This window comes from Frankliniella occidentalis, unplaced genomic scaffold (assembly GCF_000697945.3).
Source record: "Frankliniella occidentalis isolate FOCC.00 unplaced genomic scaffold, Focc_3.1 Scaffold166, whole genome shotgun sequence".
Classification (NCBI taxonomy): Eukaryota; Metazoa; Arthropoda; class Insecta; order Thysanoptera; family Thripidae; genus Frankliniella; species Frankliniella occidentalis.
In genome coordinates this window covers 262,034-283,580 of record NW_026267292.1, presented here as the reverse complement: position 1 = coordinate 283,580, position 21,547 = coordinate 262,034, and the positions used below count along the sequence as shown (strand labels likewise).

General features: G+C 43.3%; 7 protein-coding genes across 11 annotated transcripts; 3 read left to right on the top strand and 4 right to left on the bottom strand.

Moving 5' to 3' along the window:
* Nucleotides 1–5: 5 nt before the first annotated feature.
* On the top strand, nucleotides 6–1,286 carry LOC113208904 (L-seryl-tRNA(Sec) kinase). Its single transcript, XM_026426155.2, has one exon. The coding sequence runs from the start codon at nucleotides 6–8 to the stop codon at nucleotides 1,029–1,031; it is 1,026 nt and encodes a 341-aa protein (XP_026281940.1). The 3' UTR covers nucleotides 1,032–1,286.
* Nucleotides 1,287–1,325: 39 nt separating this feature from the next.
* Nucleotides 1,326–3,633, bottom strand: LOC113208903 (transcription initiation factor TFIID subunit 7). Its single transcript, XM_026426154.2, has 9 exons — nucleotides 3,421–3,633; nucleotides 3,144–3,275; nucleotides 2,987–3,067; nucleotides 2,689–2,889; nucleotides 2,449–2,611; nucleotides 2,210–2,349; nucleotides 1,819–2,125; nucleotides 1,579–1,742; nucleotides 1,326–1,489 (listed from the first exon to the last, which is right to left on the bottom strand). Exons 1-9 carry the CDS (start codon nucleotides 3,520–3,522, stop codon nucleotides 1,466–1,468), a joined length of 1,314 nt encoding a protein of 437 aa, XP_026281939.1. The 5' UTR covers nucleotides 3,523–3,633; the 3' UTR covers nucleotides 1,326–1,465.
* Nucleotides 3,634–3,737: 104 nt separating this feature from the next.
* Nucleotides 3,738–10,103, top strand: LOC113208902 (ras association domain-containing protein 8). Of its 4 annotated transcripts, none has more exons than XM_052271578.1 (13): nucleotides 3,738–3,879; nucleotides 4,600–4,722; nucleotides 4,800–4,910; nucleotides 4,994–5,160; nucleotides 5,253–5,361; nucleotides 5,621–6,025; nucleotides 6,114–6,254; nucleotides 6,331–6,447; nucleotides 6,536–6,675; nucleotides 6,756–6,930; nucleotides 6,999–7,128; nucleotides 7,252–7,269; nucleotides 7,405–10,103. In XM_052271578.1, the coding sequence occupies exons 2-13, from the start codon at nucleotides 4,651–4,653 to the stop codon at nucleotides 7,503–7,505; spliced, it is 1,686 nt and encodes a 561-aa protein (XP_052127538.1). In that variant the 5' UTR covers nucleotides 3,738–3,879; nucleotides 4,600–4,650; the 3' UTR covers nucleotides 7,506–10,103. The 4 variants fall into 4 exon arrangements, with proteins under 4 accessions (XP_052127538.1, XP_026281936.1, XP_026281938.1 ...); XM_026426151.2 differs by lacking the exon at nucleotides 3,738–3,879 and adding an exon at nucleotides 3,922–4,085; XM_026426152.2 differs by lacking the exon at nucleotides 3,738–3,879 and adding an exon at nucleotides 4,121–4,368.
* Nucleotides 10,104–10,109: 6 nt separating this feature from the next.
* On the bottom strand, nucleotides 10,110–10,964 carry LOC113208901 (MICOS complex subunit MIC13 homolog QIL1). Its single transcript, XM_026426149.2, has 3 exons — nucleotides 10,801–10,964; nucleotides 10,493–10,637; nucleotides 10,110–10,426 (listed from the first exon to the last, which is right to left on the bottom strand). Exons 1-3 carry the CDS (start codon nucleotides 10,818–10,820, stop codon nucleotides 10,220–10,222), a joined length of 372 nt encoding a protein of 123 aa, XP_026281934.1. The 5' UTR covers nucleotides 10,821–10,964; the 3' UTR covers nucleotides 10,110–10,219.
* A 1,754-nt stretch (nucleotides 10,965–12,718) lies between these two features.
* Nucleotides 12,719–14,736, top strand: LOC113208897 (germinal-center associated nuclear protein). 2 transcript variants are annotated; one of them, XM_052271579.1, is made up of 8 exons: nucleotides 12,719–12,922; nucleotides 12,993–13,226; nucleotides 13,337–13,504; nucleotides 13,597–13,715; nucleotides 13,766–13,925; nucleotides 13,998–14,156; nucleotides 14,236–14,440; nucleotides 14,523–14,736. In XM_052271579.1, exons 1-8 carry the CDS (start codon nucleotides 12,837–12,839, stop codon nucleotides 14,601–14,603), a joined length of 1,212 nt encoding a protein of 403 aa, XP_052127539.1. In that variant the 5' UTR covers nucleotides 12,719–12,836; the 3' UTR covers nucleotides 14,604–14,736. The 2 variants fall into 2 exon arrangements, with proteins under 2 accessions (XP_052127539.1, XP_026281931.1); XM_026426146.2 differs by having other exon boundaries at nucleotides 12,720–12,922; nucleotides 13,784–13,925.
* LOC113208899 (NAD(P)H-hydrate epimerase) lies at nucleotides 14,393–15,550 on the bottom strand. The gene has a single exon (XM_026426147.2). It carries the CDS (start codon nucleotides 15,548–15,550, stop codon nucleotides 14,780–14,782), a length of 771 nt encoding a protein of 256 aa, XP_026281932.1. The 3' UTR covers nucleotides 14,393–14,779.
* An 840-nt stretch (nucleotides 15,551–16,390) lies between these two features.
* LOC113208900 (uncharacterized) lies at nucleotides 16,391–20,154 on the bottom strand. The gene is made up of 3 exons (XM_026426148.2): nucleotides 19,772–20,154; nucleotides 18,008–18,174; nucleotides 16,391–17,814 (listed from the first exon to the last, which is right to left on the bottom strand). The coding sequence occupies exons 1-3, from the start codon at nucleotides 19,868–19,870 to the stop codon at nucleotides 17,700–17,702; spliced, it is 381 nt and encodes a 126-aa protein (XP_026281933.1). The 5' UTR covers nucleotides 19,871–20,154; the 3' UTR covers nucleotides 16,391–17,699.
* Between the last annotated feature and the right edge of the window lie 1,393 nt (nucleotides 20,155–21,547).

Below are 21,547 nucleotides of genomic sequence, written 5' to 3'. Positions count from 1 at the left end.
TAACAATGTCCGGCACACAACCAGCTGCTGATATCTGCTTAGCTCTACTTGTTGGCTTACCTGGCAGTGGAAAAACAACACTAGCTAAATTTTTAAAACAGTACTTTTCAATTGAACGTGAAGCTACTGAAGACACACTGTCCCTAAATGTCATTCATATATGTTATGATAATTTGATCACAGCTGATCTTGCACATCGGTGTAGCACTGATCCAGATAGTGGAAACTGGCGAGATGCAAGACAAGAAGTTCTCACTATGGTAGAAAAGATGATGTACTTGCTGAAAGATATCCACACAAAGCAAGAAATACACAAGCTTGTCTTAAAATGCGGAACAGAAAATAAATATGTAACAAAGGATTATGAATGGGACATTGTCATTAAAAAGCGAACAGTAATTGTAATTGATGATAACATGTATTATAGCAGTATGCGGTACTCATATTTCCAGCTTGCTCGACGTCACAACATAGGTTTCTTCCAGCTCTACATTGAATGCACTGTCGCTTCTGCTATGGCATTTAATAGAAAGCGACCCCAAGCAGAACAAGTACCAGAAGAAGTAATTCAGAAAATGGCTGACAGGATGGAACCTCCTGAAGGTAAGCCTTGGGAACAGTATTCTTTGCTGCTGATTGCACATGAGCCTTACTCCTCTGAAGAAACTGTTCAAAAAATCGGGAGTATTATATCTAAAGCTCTTCTTAACCCAGTGGAACCGGTAGATGACTGGTCTGATTTAGGGGAGGCATCTCGCCAGGCTTGCATGGCCAGTGTCCTTCATCAATGCGATTTAGGGTTGAGACACCTTGTAAATGAACGCATGAAAAAACTCCAAAAATCATCTTTTGATCCTGATGATATGAGGGCACAGTCAAGAATTTTAAACTCTGCTCGAATTGAACTCCTGGAAGCTATGAAAACAAGAGAAATTATAGTTCCGGAAGAGTTGTGTGCTGCAGTTCAACTCTGTCATCCTCTCGCTGCTGTTCGCTTGCGTAACTTTCTTGCAACACTTCTCCCACATTGAGATTAAGGGTTCTCACTCCTCATTACATCAAAACACAATACTTTCTTTTTTATTTCCACTACTTAAATATTTTTAACAACACTTCTTGAATACTATGCCACTCAAAGTAAAATATTGATTTTTTTTTTCATGTTATCTAAGAGTGGCATACAATTTTCTTCTATCACAGCAATCCTTCCACATCTTTAGCTTTTGAAACAATTGTAGTTGGGTTGTGAATTGTTCTGAACTGCAAATAAAGTGCAAGAAATTTTATCTAACAAGTTTCATTTATGATAGAGAACACGAATGAAATAGTCCATACAGGAGTAATTCTTTATGTCAACAAGAAAAAAAAAAATCAAACAACACAACTTGTAATAAAATGTATGAGAAATGAAAATCAGGAATATAATAAAGATAGGTTCCTAGGTGAGAGTCAGGCGTTACTGCTTTCAATCTTGGCAAAATTCTTGATACTGTAAACAATGAGAACAATACACAAAGTAAATTTCAAGTACCAGTATAAGACAGGAACTGAGATACATCCAGTGGAACAGCTACTCACCTCCTGCTCCTTTTGAAGTAACTCGGATAGCATGTTGTCCAGCTTCTCTTGGAACCTTTGGCGTAAAGCCTGGTTCTCCAAATTAGATATTTCCAGCTCTTGCTGTTGACATCTTAAACGTAACTCAGGTAGTTCTGCTTCCAGTTGCTCTTTTCGCAAACGTCCTACACAAGGAGAGAGATACCCATTAGTAGATGTACCCTAACATGAACTGAAAATTGGAGTGTATCAAAGACTTACGTTGCATAAAGATTTTGGAGTCACTAGACATGCTCTCAAGTTCCATACTAAACTTGGAATCTTTGGGATGGTCAGTACTTTCATCATGGTCATCATCATCATCATAATCCATAGTAGACTCCTCTTTCATCATAACACTACTTTGTTCATTGTCAATATCAAAAGATCTATCAAAATCTTTTTCAATTTCATGTTCTCTTGCATGTTCCTGTTTGATACCAATACTGTGTCTGTTGTCATCTTGCCCACTGAACATTTCACGGCTAAACTGGGTGACGAGAGGTTGTTTCTCAGAACTATGTGTAGCCTGGACCAAAAGTAAAATTAATTGGTAACATTGGTTCATTTCTACACTACACTGTAGGATTTACTGCTAAAGACAAACAAGTACCTGAATTGAGGTAGAATCCATAGTATGCATACTATCATCTGCTGAAAGTCGGCTGTTATCATCTTCCATTTCCATGATATTGATATTAGTTTCTTCTTCATCAGAGTCACTGAGAGCTTCTCCAAAGATGTCATGTTCAGCTGAAATAGAGATGAGTACATTAAAAAAATGAGGTCTTCAGAAATATGTTAGAAGGATAAATGTTAACATTTGTACTGAAAAAAATAAATATGACTTGCCAACATCCACACTATGTTGAGTATTTCCTTCCAAAGATGCACCACCCCTTCGACTGCTACCATCTCCTTTCCCACTACCTTGCTTAGGCTTGTCTGTCTCCTCACTAATTACTTCCCAGGTAACTTTTACAGCTTCATTATCAACTCGTAAGAGGCGTTTAACCTAAGAAAATTAAGGTACCAGAAGATTACATTGGATGGATCACAAAGGCAAGATATTACAAACACAGCTCAACACACCTCTTTTTCAATTTCTGGAGCCTCAACATATTTCTTTTTGAGTGTCTTGCGAAAACGGCGTTTGCGAACATTTTTAAGAGGAGGGGTTAATCCGTGAGGCCACAAAAACTTTTTTTCCACTTTGTGAGGGTCTTTCTTCTTCTTAGCAGGTGACTCTTCATCTGTAGTGGTTTGGTCATCTTCTTCTTTACAAATCAGCATCTAAAAATCAAAGCAATTTTGAACATTAGATAGAATTGTTACAATTATTGAAAGGACGAAAATTCAAAAAACAAGATGGGTGCAATCAAGTTCCCACCTGACATATATCTGCAGTTTTGTAGAAATTCTTTCCATCAATAGTCTTCATTGACTCAGTAATGGTAGGCAAATCGACAAGCTGATGAAAAATATTGAAATTCTGAGAATGACACACCTACTAAACCAGTCAGAGTGAGCAAGTTTCAGAGACAAACCTTGGCATGCATTAACCAATGATCCAATCGTACTTCACCATATCTCAAATCATGTTCCAGCTTAATGAAAAGCCTGTCTTTCAGATTCATAGAACCACTTCGAATGGCCTCTCTGAGGACTTTAGCAGGTTCCTGAAATTTAGAAAATAAAAACGATAGCAGCAATGAAAATATGTAAAACTGTACAAGACAAATAAAATGGTCAAAATCTTGTCATGTTCATTACAAGATCTTAGTAAAACCTAGATGTCAAAACACTCAACATAACCCTACTTACCGTAGGCAAACGTAATATAAATTGGCTCTCAAGTTCCACAGCCGCATCGGAGTCACGTTTAGACTCCACATGTTTGTTCATACTTAAACCAAAAGACTTCATGGTGCTATGAGACCCTGACGATGAAGTAAACAATAAATAAGGCGAAGCGTAACAACTCGCTTTCCTCCTGCACCTCTTTTTGCAAAACACAAACAAGAAACACGAACACGAAACGAAACGAAACGAAAATTTTGGAGACCGTATCTGAGATTGGCGGGAGCTCCGTTACGGAGGCTACGATAACAATATGAAAAACTTCAACTGAAAGGTCCGGTCTTATTTGCCCACTTAAATGCGTGTATTACTACTATTTGTAAACAAACGTCTAACTGTTTCCAAACTATGAACAACATTTAAGAAGCCTATGAGGTATTTTATCGAATACGTCGTGCTGGGGGTCGTCCGCAGGAGAGTAAGGTGGGTCTGGTTTTGTTGGAGCGAATGGAGCGAATTTTTGACCATACCCACCCACCCACCGAAAACTACCCGTACCCCGTCCGCCGTCCGTCCCGTACCGTAATTTGTTTACTGTTTTGAGGATCTAACCAGACGTACATATGTAGATTACTAGAATTTTGGTGTGCCGTGCACCAATCGTAACAATTTCGGTGTCGATTATTCAAGTAAGTGTTTTAGGTGATCTCTGCTATCACATTAATTTATTTCAGTTTTATACAAAAAGAGACATAATTACACTGTGGGAAAGTCAATCAGCAGACGTGCGAAAATGTAGGGTATGTCCTCTCCCCCTGTATTTAAATGCCCTCAGCACCAAACGTTGCCCTCCTGTCCCTTTCTTTTAAAAATCTATCGGTTCCCAATAAGCTATTAAGTATGTAATACGAATCTGAAGTCCGTGCTGATTATCAATTGGACCAAACCAGAAAGGTGAAAGTTATCAAACAGGTTAGCTGTCACTTTTTTGTTTTTTTGTTTTTGAAGGGTTACTTAAGTTTTACTTGCTTTTCGTATTTTTGTAATTTAAAAATCTAGAAATGATGTTAAATTTTGATTACTTTGGGAGAACTTTTCTGCAAGTATCGGTCATGGTGTATGACATTTGCTTGTTTTCTTTTATATTTGAAGCTACGATTTTAACAGTACCTAATGTGTGTTATCCCCACAATTCGATTGCAGATGTAGGTCCTACAGTTTTATGATCTTCTCCTTTCTTTGCTTTTTAATATAATGGAACTTAAAGTTTGGGTGGAAGGCATACAAAGAATTGTGTGTGGTGTGACTGAGACTACTACTTGTCAGGTTAGTGTTCCTACTCACTTTGATTTTAGCCATTTTCTTCAACTTCTGGTTATTAACTCTTTTACTTATTTCCTCAGGATGTTGTGTATGCACTCGCTCATGCCACTGGAAAAACTGGACGCTTTACTCTCATAGAGAGATGGCGTAACAACGAGAGACTTCTTGCCCCTCATGAACACCCACTCAAGGTTCTTTCCTCATCTTCTCATCATTTTTAAAAGCTTCCTTTTTCATTTAAGTGTTTTTTTCTATCTACCCATAAATTTTGCAGATTCTTATGAAGTGGGGTGAATACTCCAATGATGTTCAGTTAATACTTCAAAGATCAGGAGGCGTCCAGCAATCTCTAACAGGCTCTTCTCAACAAACTCAAGCTGCGGATCCTTTGCATGGGTTTTCTCCATCCCCATCAGAATCACCAGACTCTAGACATTCTGGGTATTGAATATATATATGTATATATATAGAAATGGATTTGGAACATCTATTGAAAGAAAAATTTATCTGAGTTTATTTTGTATAATTTTCAGTTTTGGCATGGTTCCTGAACGAAACAAAGACATCCGAAAATCGCTTACCTTCTCTGGTGGCCATCATCCACAATCCCTAACAGAAAGGAGGTCAACTGTTATTTCACAAGTACGATTTTAAAACCCAGTTTTATCACTCTTTTAACTCAATGAGTGGAATGTGACAAACACCATGTGTCACAGCATTTTGTCCAATAGACCAGCCCCACTCTATGTATCTCAGACTGAGGTTCATCTTGTGTTTGTCTAAAACTGTTGAATGTGACTCACATGATGTGTCACAAAATCCACGGCTTTTTGGGCATTCTCTTTTTTGCCCCTGTGTTTTATCTTTGTAGAGAGAGCTAATAATTTTTATTATTATTCAGGATGCTTCAGTTTCTAAATCTAGTGTGGATGCCACTTCCTCACCGAGTCAGTCTCGAACTGCTGAGAACAATAGCCAAAGTCACCATATCCAGCAGTCACTTCAACAGCAGACAATGTCAACTCCTACTCCTCATGGGACCAAAAGGGAGAGGGAGGCTCCACCATATCGAGCTCCTCCACCAGGGCCTGCTGCTGCTGCTGCTGCCGCCGCTGCTGCCGCCGCCGCTGCAGCTGCTGCTGCTAGTCCACCTGTTCAACAGTCACGTAGCTCTGCTGCACCCTTACCTCTTCCCCCTTACCGAGATCCACCACCTCCTACTCAAAGCCCTGTACGACCAGCTCAGTCCTTGCAACCATCCCACCCACCAACATCTGCCAGCAAACCAAGGAGGAATATTTTAAAAGTAATTTGTTTTTCCTCCTTATAGAGGTTGTAACAGGGTTGGTTGATCTTTTTCAATTACTTATCTATTTTCACAAATGTTCTTTCAGGACTTTCCCACCACTCAATCTGCCACAGAAACTGAGTCTCATCAAGAGACTGTGCTTTACAATGCACAGTATCGAGAGCTGATTCGTCTTGTCAACTATCAGCGAGAAAAGCTATCATCACAACAAGCAGAACTAACAAAGGTACTCGAATTAGTTAGATGGTTTTCTAAACACCTGTAAAACTTGTAAAACAGTCGAACTTGGTCCAATATTTCAGTTTGACGCTGAAATTGTATTCTGGGAAGGAAAATCCCAGGAACAAAAGAGGCAAATGGAGCTTATTGCTCAAGAAACTTCAAGAATTGAAGCTCAGAGCCGTCAAAGTGAAGAACAGGTAAATCATTTAATTTTCTAATCTACTACACATTGAATCCATAACTGTTTTTAACCATCTGATTCTCTATCTGTATATATTAACCTAGATACGAGCACTAAGCCATGTTGAAGAGGAAAGTGAATTAGTTCGCCAACAAGAGAAAACGCTTAAGTCAGAAATAACATTACTACGATCAAAGCTAGCAAATTGTGAAACTGAGTTACTGCAGTGTAAGAACAAAATAAGGTAAGTACAACCAGTAGATTAATTTTGTAATAAATGCCCTATCATTTGTTGCTCAAAGATGTAGGCTTACCTCTGCACAGACTACTAGCTGAAGAAACTCAAATGGAACAAAGAGCAATACATTCTGAAAAAGAAAATCGACAACAGCTAGAACGATCACTATTATCTGAGGTAGAAAGATTGCAACGTCAGGTTGATCTAGCAAAGCAGTCATCTGAACAATCAGCGCAGTGTGGTGAAGACTTGCATAGAGAGGTTGGTGTACCTGCCTATATTAATTTTTATTCTGTGCAGCAAAATTTGATTGTGGTTATTCTCTCCAGGTGGCTGCTTTAGAGTCTGCCATATCAGATAAGAAACAGCAAGTTGAGCAGCTAGTTGCAGAAATGAAAGAAGCTAATCTACAAAGTCTAGCAATAGCTCCTGCTGAAGAATTGAAGCATTTATTGGAAGGTGAGCATAGATAGATATTGAGGTAGCTGAAAAATAACTAATCTAATCTATTCCAAGAAATTGGAATGTGTATTACTTGTTGTGATGTCTTCATTATTATTTTTACATTTTGCTGGTCCTCAGGATCTACATTTTGTCTTGGTAAGAATGTACTCACTAAAGTCATAGTTTGTTAGCCTAATTTAGTTGCTTTTAGGTTACAGTCTCTTCAAGTTACAGTCCCTGCCCTCTAAAAATGGCGATTTTTTATTCTAAACTTCAGTTTTAATTTTTTAGGTCCACACAAACCTGGAAGTACACGCAAGATGATTGGATCCCCTCGCCAGCTTGAGAATGCTGTTCCAACCAGTAAAAATCCCCATGGTGTTTGGGTTTGAAGAGATCACTTTGTGCTGGTTTACAGCTCATGGATTTTTCTCATCAAAAGTGTTTCTCTTTTTGGCTGTAAATACTGTCTGTAGTTATATTTACAGCACATTCCATAATTCTCACTGTCAAAGGTACACGAATTTCCACACACATCACAAAAGAGTTGTTATTCTCAAAGAAGGCAAAAGCAAATTGTACCATGTTATCTTATACAAATGCTTGGTTTCATATGGAATTGTTTTGACTCTTGGGCAAACATTATTTCTTTGTTCAGTTATTGGTGTATAACAATTTTGAATTCTGGTTTGGATGCAACTCTGTAAGTATCAATGTGTACATACCCCCCCCCCCCCCCCCCCCCCCCCCCCCCAAATAAATCCCAGAAACATACTAGATTAGAATTGTTAAACTTCTTGAATAATTTATTTCTGCTATCTTGTTGTTATTTGTACCGTTTTCACTATTGTGTCTATTTTTTACATAGATATTAGATGTGTACTTCTTATTTCAAGACAACTTGTATTTTTCTCTAAAATGTGCTGAAGCATATTGTTTATCTGTTGGGCCCTACTTACTTTTCTTTTCTATTCAGTTGACCATTTAGGTTGAATAGAAATTAGACTGCTCGCTTTGTACATTTCAGTTGTGATGTGTTTATTCCATTCCTTTACTTGATATATGTGGTCCCTAGTACAAATTTTCTATAACAGTATTTAGTATTTCTTATGGCATTATTCACCAGATTTTATTTACTTGATTTTTACAAAGCACCTTATTTTCTGTTCTTTTCACTGAAGTATTCATATTTTTAAATTATTTCTAAAATTTATTTACGTAGTTTATGAGGCTTAAGAGTTTTATTTCTTTTATTTGTTTTATCCACATTGAAAGTTCTACACTTTTATGATATGAAATGATTTCATTTACTCCACTCCCACATTGAAAGCAATTTTGTAAGTAAGTTTGATGTGTTTCACTTTAGTTTTTGTCATCACTCCAGTTTTAATGCAATTTGAAATTTGTCTTGTGCTTTCAGTTGGAAACTGTGATTGTTTACTCCAGTAAAAAACTTCTCTTTTAGTTCTCCCACTACATTACCATAGTGAATGATTGTATTAAGTGTGGTTTTGTGGATATAAGTGGTCCATTAGTCAGTGACTCACTGCCAAAGAATATTTCCCCCCCTTTTTTAAGTGCTTGATACGGTGTGTCATATTGTACCATCTCATGTACTTGTTTATTTATGTTTTCTATTGATTTATTTCTAGAGCAATGTATGATATCAATTGATTGTTACTAGCTAGATTACTAGTCGTCTTTGGCTGCTCCTGTAAAATTGTCATCTGCTATTTCTTGCTCATTCATGCTAGCTTCAAAGTACTCATCATTTATTAAATATTTTATTGTCTTTGCAGTGAACAATCTAGGTTTGAACTTATGTTTTGTGAATTAGTTCTTTCATAAGACAAGTTGTCTCTAGGTTCTTGCATGCAGCTCAAAGACTGGCTCAGATTCTTAATTTTATGCAACTGCAGTTAGCCTGATCTGAAGTTAGTCTTTACATGTATTGTGTTGTGTGCCATTCCATCTAAAATTCAAAGATTTCAATTTAATATTGAATTCTTTGGGGAGCACGTCTTATACTTTAGGTATTTTTGCACCATGTCTTCCTGTCACATTTATTTTGTTAGCTGAACTGTATTTGTTATCAGGCGTCTAGCCAGAGGGCAGACCAGTCACGCAGGTCTAGACTTCCCCGAAACGTCTTGTGGGTACGCAATTTGCTGTGCAATTCGCCTGTATGTAGGCAAAAAGTACATCATAGCAAACGTAAATAAGGACAGCTTGTGCCTCAGACGGACCTGTGATCCAAAAACTATTTTCTCCTGAAATTTGTATTATCTCATTTCTAAATGTTCCAAAAAGATAAAGAAGTCCGAGATCGGACCTCAAATACTGTTGATACAGAAATTTACCTTACAATTGGCATTAGGCTCAGAGGGTACGAAATTCCATTGTAGCATCAAACCTTCCAAGAACATTCCCAGAATGTCATTTTTTAGGTTCCCTGAACGTTCAGCGAACATTCCTAGAACGATTCGTGCTACCAGGGTTGGGTGAATTCTGTAAGGGAAATACCTGTATTTTCCCCAAGACATTTTTGAAATTTCATCAATTTTGACAAGTAAATTTTTCTCAGCTAAATGCTTTGTGGCCCTTTTTTTTTCAATTCAATTGAGGAACATGTCCACCAATTATCAGCCCAAAAGGACAGCGTCTTAAGCACGAGCTGTCCTTACTTACATATGCCCTAAATGAACTCCTGGCTACGCGCCTGCTTTGTTATAGAATTATAATCTGTGATGTTTTTCAATCAAAAGTTCTCAAATTTATCATGGTAGCTGTAGTTTTCATGTCTCAAAAAATGTAGTGCATACTCTACTTATTACATTGCGAAGAAAGAGGGAGACAAGTTATTTATTAAGAAATTGTTATGGATGATTGAATGTTTTGCAAGAAGGGTGCTAAAGGTGCCATAGGACTCAGTGTTTATAATAAATGTGGTGTTGAGTATCTTGCAATTAAATGTTTTCTTGAAAAGTAAAGCTGGGTTTATCACAGATCACTATTTATTCCTTCTTAAAGACTGTACAACTTCAGGTGTGTTTTATTCCAAGGAAATGCACATATCACTGCAATCTACAATTGAGTAAAACTATATTCATGATTTGCCAGAGGTGCTGTCTGCTGAATTTTCTTGAGATGGCGGTGCATCTAATAGAGTTGATAAAGTGGATTTCAGATCTCCGGCTACAGATGCAGTATTGGATGGTAAGTCTTTAAAGAAATTTCCAGTGGCAATAACTCCTTGGTTGTAATACAGTTTAGATGAAGCAGCAAAATCAGATAAGGAGGGCAGTTCTGGAACCTACACAAAGCAATCATTAGAAAAGATTGTTAAGCTACTTTAAATTACATGCTGAAAATGAATTACCTCAACAGGAACGTCTTTGACGTATGGTGCGACAGCTTGATAGATGTCAGAATATATTTTGTCTGCCTGGTCTGTATCTTCCCAAAGACCTTGGTCAATGGTATAATATACAGCACTCGTCAAGATGCTGGCTTTAATACCAACTCTGGAAATAATGAACTTTGTGTTCTTACAGAAAAACAATACTCCAAAGTTCTCTACAGAGGCATCATAACCTTAACACAGGCGCATTTTAATCACAAAACGGGAATAGGTACGCGACATGTCGTCAAGTTGAAAATTAATAATGTAAAGCAGTGTGCACTTACTTCATGAGTCTCTTAAACATTTTAGAAATAGTTTCTTTTCACACGATATCCCGAAAAACCAGTGGCAGAGCAAGTACCAGTACGTCAGTTAAAAGGACAGAGGAAAAGAGTGAGCGAATAGGATGAAAAATCTGACGCTGCACACACCGAAGAGTGACGGGGGAAGATGGATGAAGCATGGAGTCAAGCCACTGGCTTGACTCCATGGATGAAGAGGCCGAGGGAAAGGGTGAAAGGCCTCTCACTGAGAGGCGGGACCACAACATTTCCAAATAATTTTGAATTTTTTCTAGCTAGATTCGGGTCGCTTGGAGCATGGTTGGACAGTGAATCCCACTGTACTTTATTCACATCCCCCCCGCCAGGCCTCATAGCGCCTGATAGGCAGGCAACATCTTGCATGCAGTGCATACGTGCACCGCGGGGTGGCCTACCCCGAGTGCCGCAGGCGTCGCCCAGGTAGCAAAATATAGCAAACTGCATTCGAACCGCATTATATGTCCCATCTTAAACGCGCATTTAAGTGCATATTAGGCGCCTACACACGTTTTAGGCGCGGTTTAGATTGGACACGAAATGCACACTTTATGCAGCTCTGCTACCTGGGCGAGCCCCCGTAAATTTTGGGGGTGCTTCTTACAGCACTGGCGCAATAATTGGGCGGTGGAACCGTCACGCCTGCACCTCCCAACTACGTTGTGTAACCGTAGCCCTGGTTTTATGTAAGTACAAATTCTGACACTATGACAAGGTGAGAGTACAAATTAAGTACAAATTTTTGGCGTGCCGTACAATTGCTACCAGCACTGGGCGGTGGGTGTGTTGTGGGTTGCCTATTCTGGAGTCTGCAGGCGATAGCACTATTTCAAACCCGATTTTAAGGGTGTTTAAGGGTAGTACAAATTCTGTCGATGTGATATTCGAAGAGTACGAATTTTTTCGGTCAGAATGCTGTGCTTTGCAAAGCGCCGGCGCAATTAGGCGGGGGACAGTCACGTTTGCACCGCCCCACTCCAGTACTATGTGACTGTAACTCTAGTTTGTAAGTACAAACTCTGAATCTATGCCCAGTGAGAAGAGGTTTTTGATGCGATATCGAAACGATAACGTATCGAATGTCGTAAATTGTATCGCAAACGATAAAAAAATGTACCTGATTTCGATACATTTCCGACATGCGATGTCGAAACGATGTCGTATCGATATTTCATTTCTCACTGGGATGACAGGGTGAGAGTACAAATTAGTACAATTTTTGGCGTTTGTACAAATTTGGGTCGCAACTGGGTGGTGCGTGCGTGACGGAGGTATATACAGGGTGGTCCACAGACCCCTTCCTTTGCTTTGCTTATACTGTACCGCAGGCAGGCGTGCTCGCGGGCTGCCTTTGCTGCCTACCGTCGCTCACCACGGCACCTTACGGCCCAATTCGAGTATGCAACCCGCCGGCAAAGCTGCATGCGGTACAGTAAGCCTTAAGGGTGTAAGCTAGTGTAAGCAGAAGGCAAGGCCTGTTCTGCACAAAGTCCCTGACAAGCCGAGAAGCCGCGGACGCATCTAAACTAACACAATGGGGCCCGGGGGCCCCCAAACCGATAAGATTGCCTACCCTCCAGGCGCCCCCAGCACAACCATGCCCCGGCGTCCCCACGCGTTCCCCACGCAGTAGCTACGCAACGCACGGGTAGGGGTCGACCCCTCGGTCGGGCGATCTGTGGAAACGTAAATTAACAGTGGAAATCGTTACCGAATACCGACGCAAATTTATCACAGGGATAGTGCTTGGTCGTTCCCTTAATAGGGGTCCAGGTCCGCGCATCCGCACGGATTCCGCGGGACTGTATCCGCGCCGATAACGGAACGTAAACCCGGGCGAACCCTAGCGCGAGGCTACTGAAATAGCGATGCGAATGACAACTTGCATTGCAATAAACACTACTACATTTCAATTGACAGGATCTAGAAATTGTATTTATTTACCTTAATTTATTTTATTTTTATTACTTTACTCTTGAAACACTTTCGTTTTACATATCATGGATTATGGAGAAGAACTGACAGCTTATGGGGACTTTATAAAAGGAACATGTAATTTAATGTGTCCGGTGAATGAAAGAAAACTGTAAGATTCTTCCCCCCCAAAAATTGACTTAATTATCAAATTTTTCTCTCATTGTGTCAACTTTTTTCAGACGAGAGCGAGAAAGGCTACTCCATCCATTGGAACGGCTGGAGCATCCAGTCTCAGATGTCAGTAACATCATTCATACAAAGAGAAACCTTCGTCGAAATGGAAATTACCTGGCAGATCCGAATAAAATTGTGAAAAGTTTTAGTAGGTCTGCAGCGGGGCATAAGATGCCGTCACCTTCAGATTTAAGGCCATTCCCTGCTTTAGATATGACAGTGTCATATCTCATTCGGGAGTATGTTTCACTAGCAAATTTACCTTTCACAATATAACTGATAGTTAATGTTGAATTTTGGAGCTTTAAAACAAGCTATATCATTTGCCATTGATCTGTCACTTTTTCAGAATAGCCTGCAATAATATTCACACAGCTGGATGGGTTGATAGGTATAACTTTGTAACCGATCGACTCCGCGCTGTTCGACAAGATATGGTCATACAGAATCTTCCATCAGTTGATTGCATAAAACTTTTGAAGCCCATGGTGAAGTTTCATGTATTTGCAGCATATTGGTATTTACCTTATAGAGCCATTATTTTAATTCATTAATTTTTTCTTCTGGATTTGACCAAACTTATTTAGCATTTGTTTTGTTTTCATTTAGGCTTTGTGAAAGTCCAATTAATGTATTTGATCCAAAGATTAATTCGTCATTTCTTCAAGAGTGTATCAAGCGTCTCCTGAATATGTATGACATAATTAGGAAGACAGCAAATAGAGATGGTGAGTTCATATCATGTTTAAATGGATTTACTTATGAGTCTGTTTTCAAGATTCTGTTTTTATTCCAGTAACTGTTGATTTCAACCAAGCAAAAAAGCAATTGGTGTACAAAGGTGAATATTGTAATGAGGAGCACTTGATATGTGCCCTATACTTAATCCTAAATTTAGGAAATGCTGAAGCTTTGAATCAAGGAATAGCTAGACTAAGGTAAGTTTATGCAGGCATTATTTTATTGGTCCTACTTTTTGAATGCTTTACCAACATTTCTCCCCTAATTAGATTTTATGGTGGTTGTTGCCAATCTTGCATAGAATCTCAAGCCTTTGAAGTGTCGATAGCCTCATGGCATGGCAACTACAACAAAGTGTGCAAACTTATAAGGAACCTTTCTCCTTTACTCGGCATGGCTGCTGCAATCAACTTGCCATCTATTCGAAGGTAATTGTTTGTTTTTGGTATACGTTTCATATTATGGATTGACTGTTGACCCCATTCATTTTCATTCTGATCGACACAGGCATGCTCTGATAGTCATGTCAACTGCATACAACAATAAGACATTAAAATTTCCCATTGATGTCCTTGAAGAAACATTAATGTGGAATAATCAGAATCAGGTTGTTCAAGATTGTAAATATTATGGTGTAGTAGTGGAAAAGACTGAAGACACAAAATTATATGCTCGCTTTCAAAAAGAAACATTTAATTTACATGTCAAACAGGTAAAAGTATACACAAGACTTTACCACACCATTCCTATGGACTTTTCGTCTTTTATCTAAAATGTGTGTTTTTTAATTTCAGCTTCCACCATTCAGACTACAGTGGTTGGATAAGACACTATCAGATGTAGCTCTTGCTAAAATTTTGGCAGATCATTGTTGAGTATTGAGTATGAAACAAATTTCTTTTTACTTGTTATTTTATTTTTTTTCTTGATTTATTTATTTGAAACAAAAGATAACAGAAATGTTTCAATACATGAACTTACTTCATAAAAAATATTTTCATAAACATATTTTTTTAAAGCCTATTAATTATATGCAACTGCAAATACCTAGTCAGCTGTCTAATTTGACACAGCAATCAGTTCCAGGATAGCTAGGGAGATCAAGACCGTATTTCTCTGATAAAGATGGGGGAACAAAACGACCTCCAAGAAAATGATGCTTTCCTTTAAAAGATTGGGCACACAGTTTAGGAGCAGTAAGAGAAATAAGCATTTCAGGCTGCAAACCACCACTTTCAGGACAGCCTTTCTCAACATCCCATCCACTTGGAATATCAATACTGCAGATCGGACTTGTAGTTTGCTGAAGGGCCTCTAAAATTGGTTTGAAATGTGGTCGGACAGGAGGCTTAAAACTAAATCCAAACAGAGCATCAACAATTAAACTGAAGGAATTGTTCAGCTCTAGTACACTTGGGGATTCTTCAATAACAGGTATGTTCATGGACAAACACTGATGGAGCAAGTTCTCATACAGAGGCTTATCTGTTCGCTTTGGATAGTACAATGAGGGTGAAAACCCGAAGAGTTTCAGGTGTCGCGCACAAACCAGACCATCACCACCATTATTTCCTGGTCCACAGCACACAAGCACATGGCTAGATTTATTACTTGGTTGGTAACAACGAGCAATGGCAGTTGCACAGCTCAGTCCAGCGAGCTCCATCAATTGGTCGACACTGAATTTGTACTGATCAAATAGCTCTATGTCAATGTTGACAGCTTCATCTTGCTGCAAGTACTTGACCATGGCTGCAGAGGCGGTTGTGAAGCACCTCTGCGATATTGGAAATAGTAGTTTTAAAGCACAAGAAATCACCATGTGAACTTGTTGCTCATTGACTCAAGCAAAGTCACTAAACATCTAAATTCTTGGCAGGATTAAGGAGTGAAAGGGAGACTAGTTGACATGTATGAGAAAGTGGTGATTACCCTAAAAAAATAATACATTACCACAAGAGCCACAGTACAAGTAAAATCCGTGTTTGTACTTTTCTCCTTTTTCACACTTAACCATAACAGAACGTTGGTAGCACGTCCCACAAAGAGCACTCGATAACACTGATTGAAAAATGTGCACCGGCAACGACAATGATTCCAGTTCCTCGAAGGACGAGTGGAGTTGAGAATCGTCGAACGTCGTTGATATGTCAGGTTTTACATCGGGCGAAACGTCAATAGGATCGTAAGTAGATACACACGCTTGATTGAGAGATGACTCGGCAGCTACCTCACCGTCGTACTCCAAACCGAAATGGTCATCGCCCCACGCAGCTGCATCTTCTTTCTTAACCTCTACCAAATCAGGATGATGATGACCGGTTATGTCTAAGTTGTTTTCAAAGGACGCACTTTGCATTCCTGAATTATTGTTTTGAGCTAATGCTCCCCGAAAAGTTGCTTTGTCTTTGTGCGCTATGGGTGGTAAAATGCTGGTCAATTTATTTAAAAATTGTAAAATTCCCACACTTGTAACGTTTCGGGTTCGGATGTAAACAAACAGAAGACCAACACCACTAACTGGCCACACTGACTGCTGTTAGCTGTTTTTCGTGGGTTGGCAGCAATGAAACTGTTTCCGCCGGATCTTAATGTTTTAGCGGTAGATAAGGTGGTGATGTTTAAACGCATAACTCAAGGTTACAAGTTAAAAGACTACGAATCACGGAGAGGATAACTTTTATTAAATCTCTTTTTCCGATAAAAAATATGTTGAAGTAGTAAGAATATAAAAATACTGAGCACTGATAAATGAAACATGTTTGTTGTCAATATATGGCAGCTAATAAAACAAATATCTGTCATATTCCAGTCAAGAAATTGGTTGTTACAGAGAAATACCATAATGATTTCATCATATTTGTCATAAACTTGATAAAAGCACATCCAGGTACATTTTAAAACACCGTTTTCCAGTAAATCTTTAAAGCTGGGATTAAAATACAATGCCATCTTCAAAACTCTCTCAACACATTTTTTAAATGGTTCTGACAGAGTTCTAGAGACATTTTGAGCAAACATGGATACAGCAAATAATTTTATTATTACAAAAGTAACAGCTTGACCTGCATAGCTATCATACAAAATAATGGAACTTAGTTCAGAGATTCTAAGGCCTAATCAGGAACAATATGGAAACTATTAAATGGTATCATATAAGGAACTCAGACAAACAGTCAATCCAATACTGGGAGAAATTAGGTGAATCTCAACATCTGTTTTCAGAGGCTGATGCCTTGAGTTTAAAACTCGCAGCAAAGCCTATGTTGCTGAAGACATTCCAAGCAAGATTGAGACATGGTCTTAATTTATGTGTGAATCATGATGTAAGTAAATGATCAGATTATTGCAATTTGGAAATGGAATCTCTACATTTTAAAAAGGAAACAAACACTGTTGTACTCTCTTGAGGGCTATGCCCTGAGATTTTAGTGTACTTAACACCAATTGTACTGTTGGAGACCTTACATCATACAGTACACTACTTCAGTCCATTTGCCTTAACTCTATCATATTTGGTTGTACATAAATATTGAGCACTAAATCCTACACCTAACATCTATTTACCATTGGTAATATTCGAGAAACTACTGTTTTAAGTACGAATCAGAATTAGAATACTGCTTTCAAGCCTTGGCGTCAATGGCATAACATTTGCGTCAATTTTTTGGCATAAAAATACAAACACTTTCTTTCACATTATGATCAACATTCTCTCGCTCACGCTCTCTTGCACACAACATAAAAACACACACACGCATACCTCGGTATACTGTGATAAATACGATATAAATACATTGACTACATTTGGCATACATAAATAGGCCCCCCTCCCCCTCCCCTCCGAGTCCCGCTCGGCTCATGTCCCTCTGCCCCGCTGGGGGGCCCGCCGCTGTCCAGGACCACGGTCACGACGCCCTTGGCCTCGGCCCGGCTCGGCTCGCGGCAGGCTCCGTCGGCTCGGCTCTGGGTTACGAGTCGCCCGGCTTGTCCTGCTTGTCCGCCGTTCTACACCGGTAGACGTAGGCCGACACGGAGAGGTCGTCGTCCGTGCGCAGGCACTCTCGGTCCTTGGGGCACTCGCACCTGTGGGCGTGACGGAACACAAGGGTCAGTAAAGGCCGATACAAGCGACTTGATCGAACACGAGCAGTCAGCTTTCCCGGTCGAGCCGGGCGCGTAGCCCGGGGTGCTTTTTGCACCGCCTGCCGTCCGACTCGACTCCGCGCGGCTGAGACTGTCGAGCGCGTGAAAGTTGATATCGGGATGGATCACTCACGTGTTCTTCATGAAGTAGTCCACGCGACGGGTGAAGGGCACGTACACCGCCCATCCGCACGGCGTCGTGCTGTGGCACACTTTCTGCTCGCCCATCTCGCCCGCCCCCGCGGCCGCCGCGTTGGAGGTGTCGCTGGGTGACACGGAGCGCGCTATCCTCTCCAAAGTCTGCAACAAGAAAGCACAAGGCCCTTAGTGAATGGAGCCTGGAGTCCGTTGGTCTGCAGTGCACCGCCCCGCTGCCCCGCCCCCTCCCCGGTGCTGTTACACTCTCCTGGCATGGCAGGCAATGACTCTCGACCGCGAGACCGCGAGGTATATCGGCGGCCGCTTCCGCCAAGCTTCCGCCGGCGCGCGGCAGCATGGCGTACATGGCGGTAGCGTTCCGAGCAGGACTCCGTCAGGACTCCGTGCGTGGAATGGAGTGGGCTGCGACTGGCTTCCGCGACGGCAGTCGTCCGCAGCAGAGCTGCTGCTCCGCGGGGGGTTGCGCCCGTCCGCCCCGCGCCCGCGGCCCGCCTACAACGCCCACTCACGCCCTTCCGATCCGATGCCCCGCGCCATGATGGCGATGGCAGCGACTTTTACCGCGACAATGTACAAAGAGGGGCGGGTCTTCTTGACACCGGGGACACGCGCCTCGCTGCTCCACGCTGCTCCGGGGGTGGGGGGATGCTGGCGCAGGCTATGCGCAGGCCAGGCGCAAGCCCCGCCCCCCGCTGCATGGCGCGGCGTGCCTTACGGCGTGCGCCCGGGCCCCGGGCCGCTGCACAGCCGACTGCGTCACCCAGTTATCCGTCTAATTAGGGCCATAATTACTACTTCCGTTTCGGTTATCGCTGCTCCGCTGTGTGATTTCTACCCCCTCACCTCCCTCCCACCCCCCACCCCCCTCTCACTCCTTGCTTCTCGTGCGTCACTCGGAGCAGGGGGCCGCAGCTGCGTATCACTTTCGCAAAAATAAAAAGAAGGGGGTGTTGATAAGGAGGCCTGCAGAGAGGGGCGCCCACCCGCTCCGCCCGCGCGAGGAGCGCTCCGCCGTGCACCCGAGAGCCTCCTCGGCTTCTGTTGAGCAAGCGGCGAGCGATGCGCCCGCGCCCGCCCTGGTGATACGGCACATGTGTGCTACACACACGGGGGTGGACGCCCCCAGACGCCCCCCGCCGCCCCCGAGCAGCCGCTGCAAGTCTGGTGCATGGAGTGCGGCAGCCGCCGGCCCTACCCCAAGTGCGCGAACTCACACACATACACACACATACACACACACACTCACACACATCCATACTGCTCGGGTCGCGACCATCCCCGTTTAATTGACCGCCCGCCGCGTCGATAACGAGCCGAGCCGGCGAGGCGCGAACAGATAATTGGCTTTGGCGCGCGACCGACCGGGCCGGCCGCTGGCCGCCGCTGCCTGCCGCTTGGCGACCTCCTTCCGTCCCCACCGCGCCATGCCATTCATTGGCTGCGCCAGGCCAGGCCAGGCCCGGCCTCAGGCCCCACGACACGAGGTGTGACCCGGCCCCGTTCGGTTTCCCTCCAAGTCCACTGCCGGCGTCGGGCGTACCTCCTCGAGGCGTGCCTTTAGGCGTGCCGGTAGGACCCCGCAGCAGGGACCCCGCCCACCGGCGTCACACGCGGCGTCATCGGGAACGGACGGTGTTGCATCACTTTTCTCCGACACGGCCACGTTCCTACTTAACCCCAGAGGTTAAGCACCGCTGAGCGCTTAAGGCCACTTAATACAAATGTCAACTGGACTCACCTTGGGCAGTGAGGCGGCGAGGGACGCGGCGTCCGCGCTCTGGATCGCCACCAGGGCCACGCACAGGGTGAGGCACAGCGTCAACGAAAACTTTTCCATGGCGAATGCGGGGAAGGCGCGCACTTCTTTGCACGGCACTGCGCGGCACTGCACTCGACGAACGCGAACAAGCGACTGACGTTCCGTTCCGTTCGGGTTGCTCGGCAGGCGTTGTAGCACGGCGTGGCGTAGCGTAGCAGAGGAGGAGCGTGGTGTCGCGCACTGGCTGCCCGTATCGGCTCGGGAGGACTCGATCTGTCTCTGTCTCGCTCACACGTGACTCGCACCGTCCTGCTCAGGAGGCTGACTGTCTGACTCTGACTGACTGCCGACCCGGTGCCAGCAAAATATATACTCTGGCGATGAGACGGGCCTGCGGGGCTGGGCCGGGCGGGCCGGGCCCGTGGCCCGTGGGGCAGCGGGGCGCGGCGGGGGGAGGGGACGAGATGCTGCTGCTGCCGCTGCTGCTCGCTACCCCCTCCCCTTGCTCCTTGCTCCCTCTCTCCCCGCCCCGGCGGCGCACGAGACTAGAACAACCCCCCGCCGCTGTCGGCGACGTCCCTCCCCCTCTCCCATTCTCTTTCCTCTCCTATTCTCTTCCTCCACCCCCTTTCCACCCTCTCTCTCTCTCTCTCCTTCTCTCTCTCTCTCTCTCTCTCTCTCTCTCCTTCTCTCTCTCTCTCTCTCTCTCTCCCTCTCCCCTCTATTCTTTCGCTCTCTCCATCTTTCTCTCGTTTCTCTTTGGTTGTCTTGTCTCAGCCCCTTTCTACATTCTCTCGTTTCTCTCGTTCACCTCCCCCTCCTCCTCTCCAAGTGTAAGACTCTTCCATTTACCTCTATCGTGTTTGCTTTTCTTTCTCTCTCTCTCTTTTGCTTCAACGCTCCCAGCTCGGCTTCGTCCCTCCGCTTCCACTCTGTCTCCTCCACTCTCGTTCCATTGGTTCTTTTCCATTTCTTTCTCTTTCTCTCTTATTTTCTTTCACGGACACCGTTTCTTCTTTTCCTCTACTTGCGCTATCACTATCCCCCCGTTTTTCCTCCGGCTGTTCCCTACCTTACTCATCACCCAGCCACTCGGAGCCACGAAGGGCCAGTCGGTACCCCACCGTTTGCCGCCTTTGGTTTCATTTCAAATTTAAGGCAATAAGATTGCGTGTGCATGCCGTGCATTTCGTTCGTTTTCTCGCAAAGTCATCGCCCATGTCGCGTGGCTCGGCCAAATCACCTCATCATCGTAGTAAGAGCGTGAGCCACTCGCGTGGGGGAAACCTCGACACGAGACCAGAGAGAGAGCGAGAGAGTAGGCGATAGAGGGGAGAAAGAGAGTGAGGATGAATGAATCGGACCTGCAGGCGTCGGAGATAGTAGTGGCGGGAAAAGAGTGCCTTCCGCAGCTGTAGTAATCCAACGGGAGAGAGGGAGGGGGAAACGGGGGGGGGGCGGAAGACGCGAAGAGACGTGACGCGACGCCGAACGGGAGCGGCCAAGGTGAAGCAGCGTCTGTTGGCGCCAGCAGAAGGGGCGGCTGTTCAAAGAAAAGGGACGGCGAGTCGAGGCGTGGCGCAGCGCGGTGGCGGTGGTGGCCGCGCGCCCCGTAACTCCAAGTCGGATTGCATCAGAAACCCTACTAACGGTGCGGCTCCTCCGGCGTGCTCTACACGGTGCTCTACACGGTGCTCTGCACGGTGCTCCACAAGGTGCTCTTGCACGGTGCTCTTGCACGGTGCTCTTGCACGG

Bases quoted from the DNA above. Each gene is read 5' to 3' on its own strand.
- LOC113208904 (XM_026426155.2), top strand. From the start codon at position 6: ATGTCCGGCACACAACCAGCTGCTGATATCTGCTTAGCTCTACTTGTT.
- LOC113208902 (XM_052271578.1), top strand. From the start codon at position 4,651: ATGGAACTTAAAGTTTGGGTGGAAGGCATACAAAGAATTGTGTGTGGT. The intron at 5,161-5,252 runs GTATTGAATATA...TATAATTTTCAG, and splicing joins CCAGACTCTAGACATTCTGG to TTTTGGCATGGTTCCTGAAC. The intron at 6,255-6,330 runs GTACTCGAATTA...CCAATATTTCAG, and splicing joins AACAAGCAGAACTAACAAAG to TTTGACGCTGAAATTGTATT.
- LOC113208901 (XM_026426149.2), bottom strand. From the start codon at position 10,820: ATGTTTAAGAGACTCATGAA. The intron at 10,638-10,800 runs GTAAGTGCACAC...CATTATTTCCAG, and splicing joins ATGTTTAAGAGACTCATGAA to AGTTGGTATTAAAGCCAGCA. The intron at 10,427-10,492 runs GTAATTCATTTT...TGCTTTGTGTAG, and splicing joins TCAAAGACGTTCCTGTTGAG to GTTCCAGAACTGCCCTCCTT.
- LOC113208900 (XM_026426148.2), bottom strand. From the start codon at position 19,870: ATGGAAAAGTTTTCGTTGACGCTGTGCCTCACCCTGTGCGTGGCCCTG. The intron at 18,175-19,771 runs GTGAGTCCAGTT...TTCTTGTTGCAG, and splicing joins TCGCCGCCTCACTGCCCAAG to ACTTTGGAGAGGATAGCGCG. The intron at 17,815-18,007 runs GTGAGTGATCCA...TCACGCCCACAG, and splicing joins GACTACTTCATGAAGAACAC to GTGCGAGTGCCCCAAGGACC.
- LOC113208899 (XM_026426147.2), bottom strand. From the start codon at position 15,550: ATGGTGATTTCTTGTGCTTTAAAACTACTATTTCCAATATCGCAGAGG.
- LOC113208903 (XM_026426154.2), bottom strand. From the start codon at position 3,522: ATGAAGTCTTTTGGTTTAAGTATGAACAAACATGTGGAGTCTAAACGT. The intron at 3,068-3,143 runs GTTTGTCTCTGA...ATTTTTCATCAG, and splicing joins ATTGGTTAATGCATGCCAAG to CTTGTCGATTTGCCTACCAT. The intron at 2,350-2,448 runs GCAAGTCATATT...TCTCTATTTCAG, and splicing joins TCAACATAGTGTGGATGTTG to CTGAACATGACATCTTTGGA.
- LOC113208897 (XM_052271579.1), top strand. From the start codon at position 12,837: ATGGATTATGGAGAAGAACTGACAGCTTATGGGGACTTTATAAAAGGA. The intron at 13,505-13,596 runs GTATTTACCTTA...GTTTTCATTTAG, and splicing joins CATGTATTTGCAGCATATTG to GCTTTGTGAAAGTCCAATTA. The intron at 14,157-14,235 runs GTAATTGTTTGT...TGATCGACACAG, and splicing joins AACTTGCCATCTATTCGAAG to GCATGCTCTGATAGTCATGT.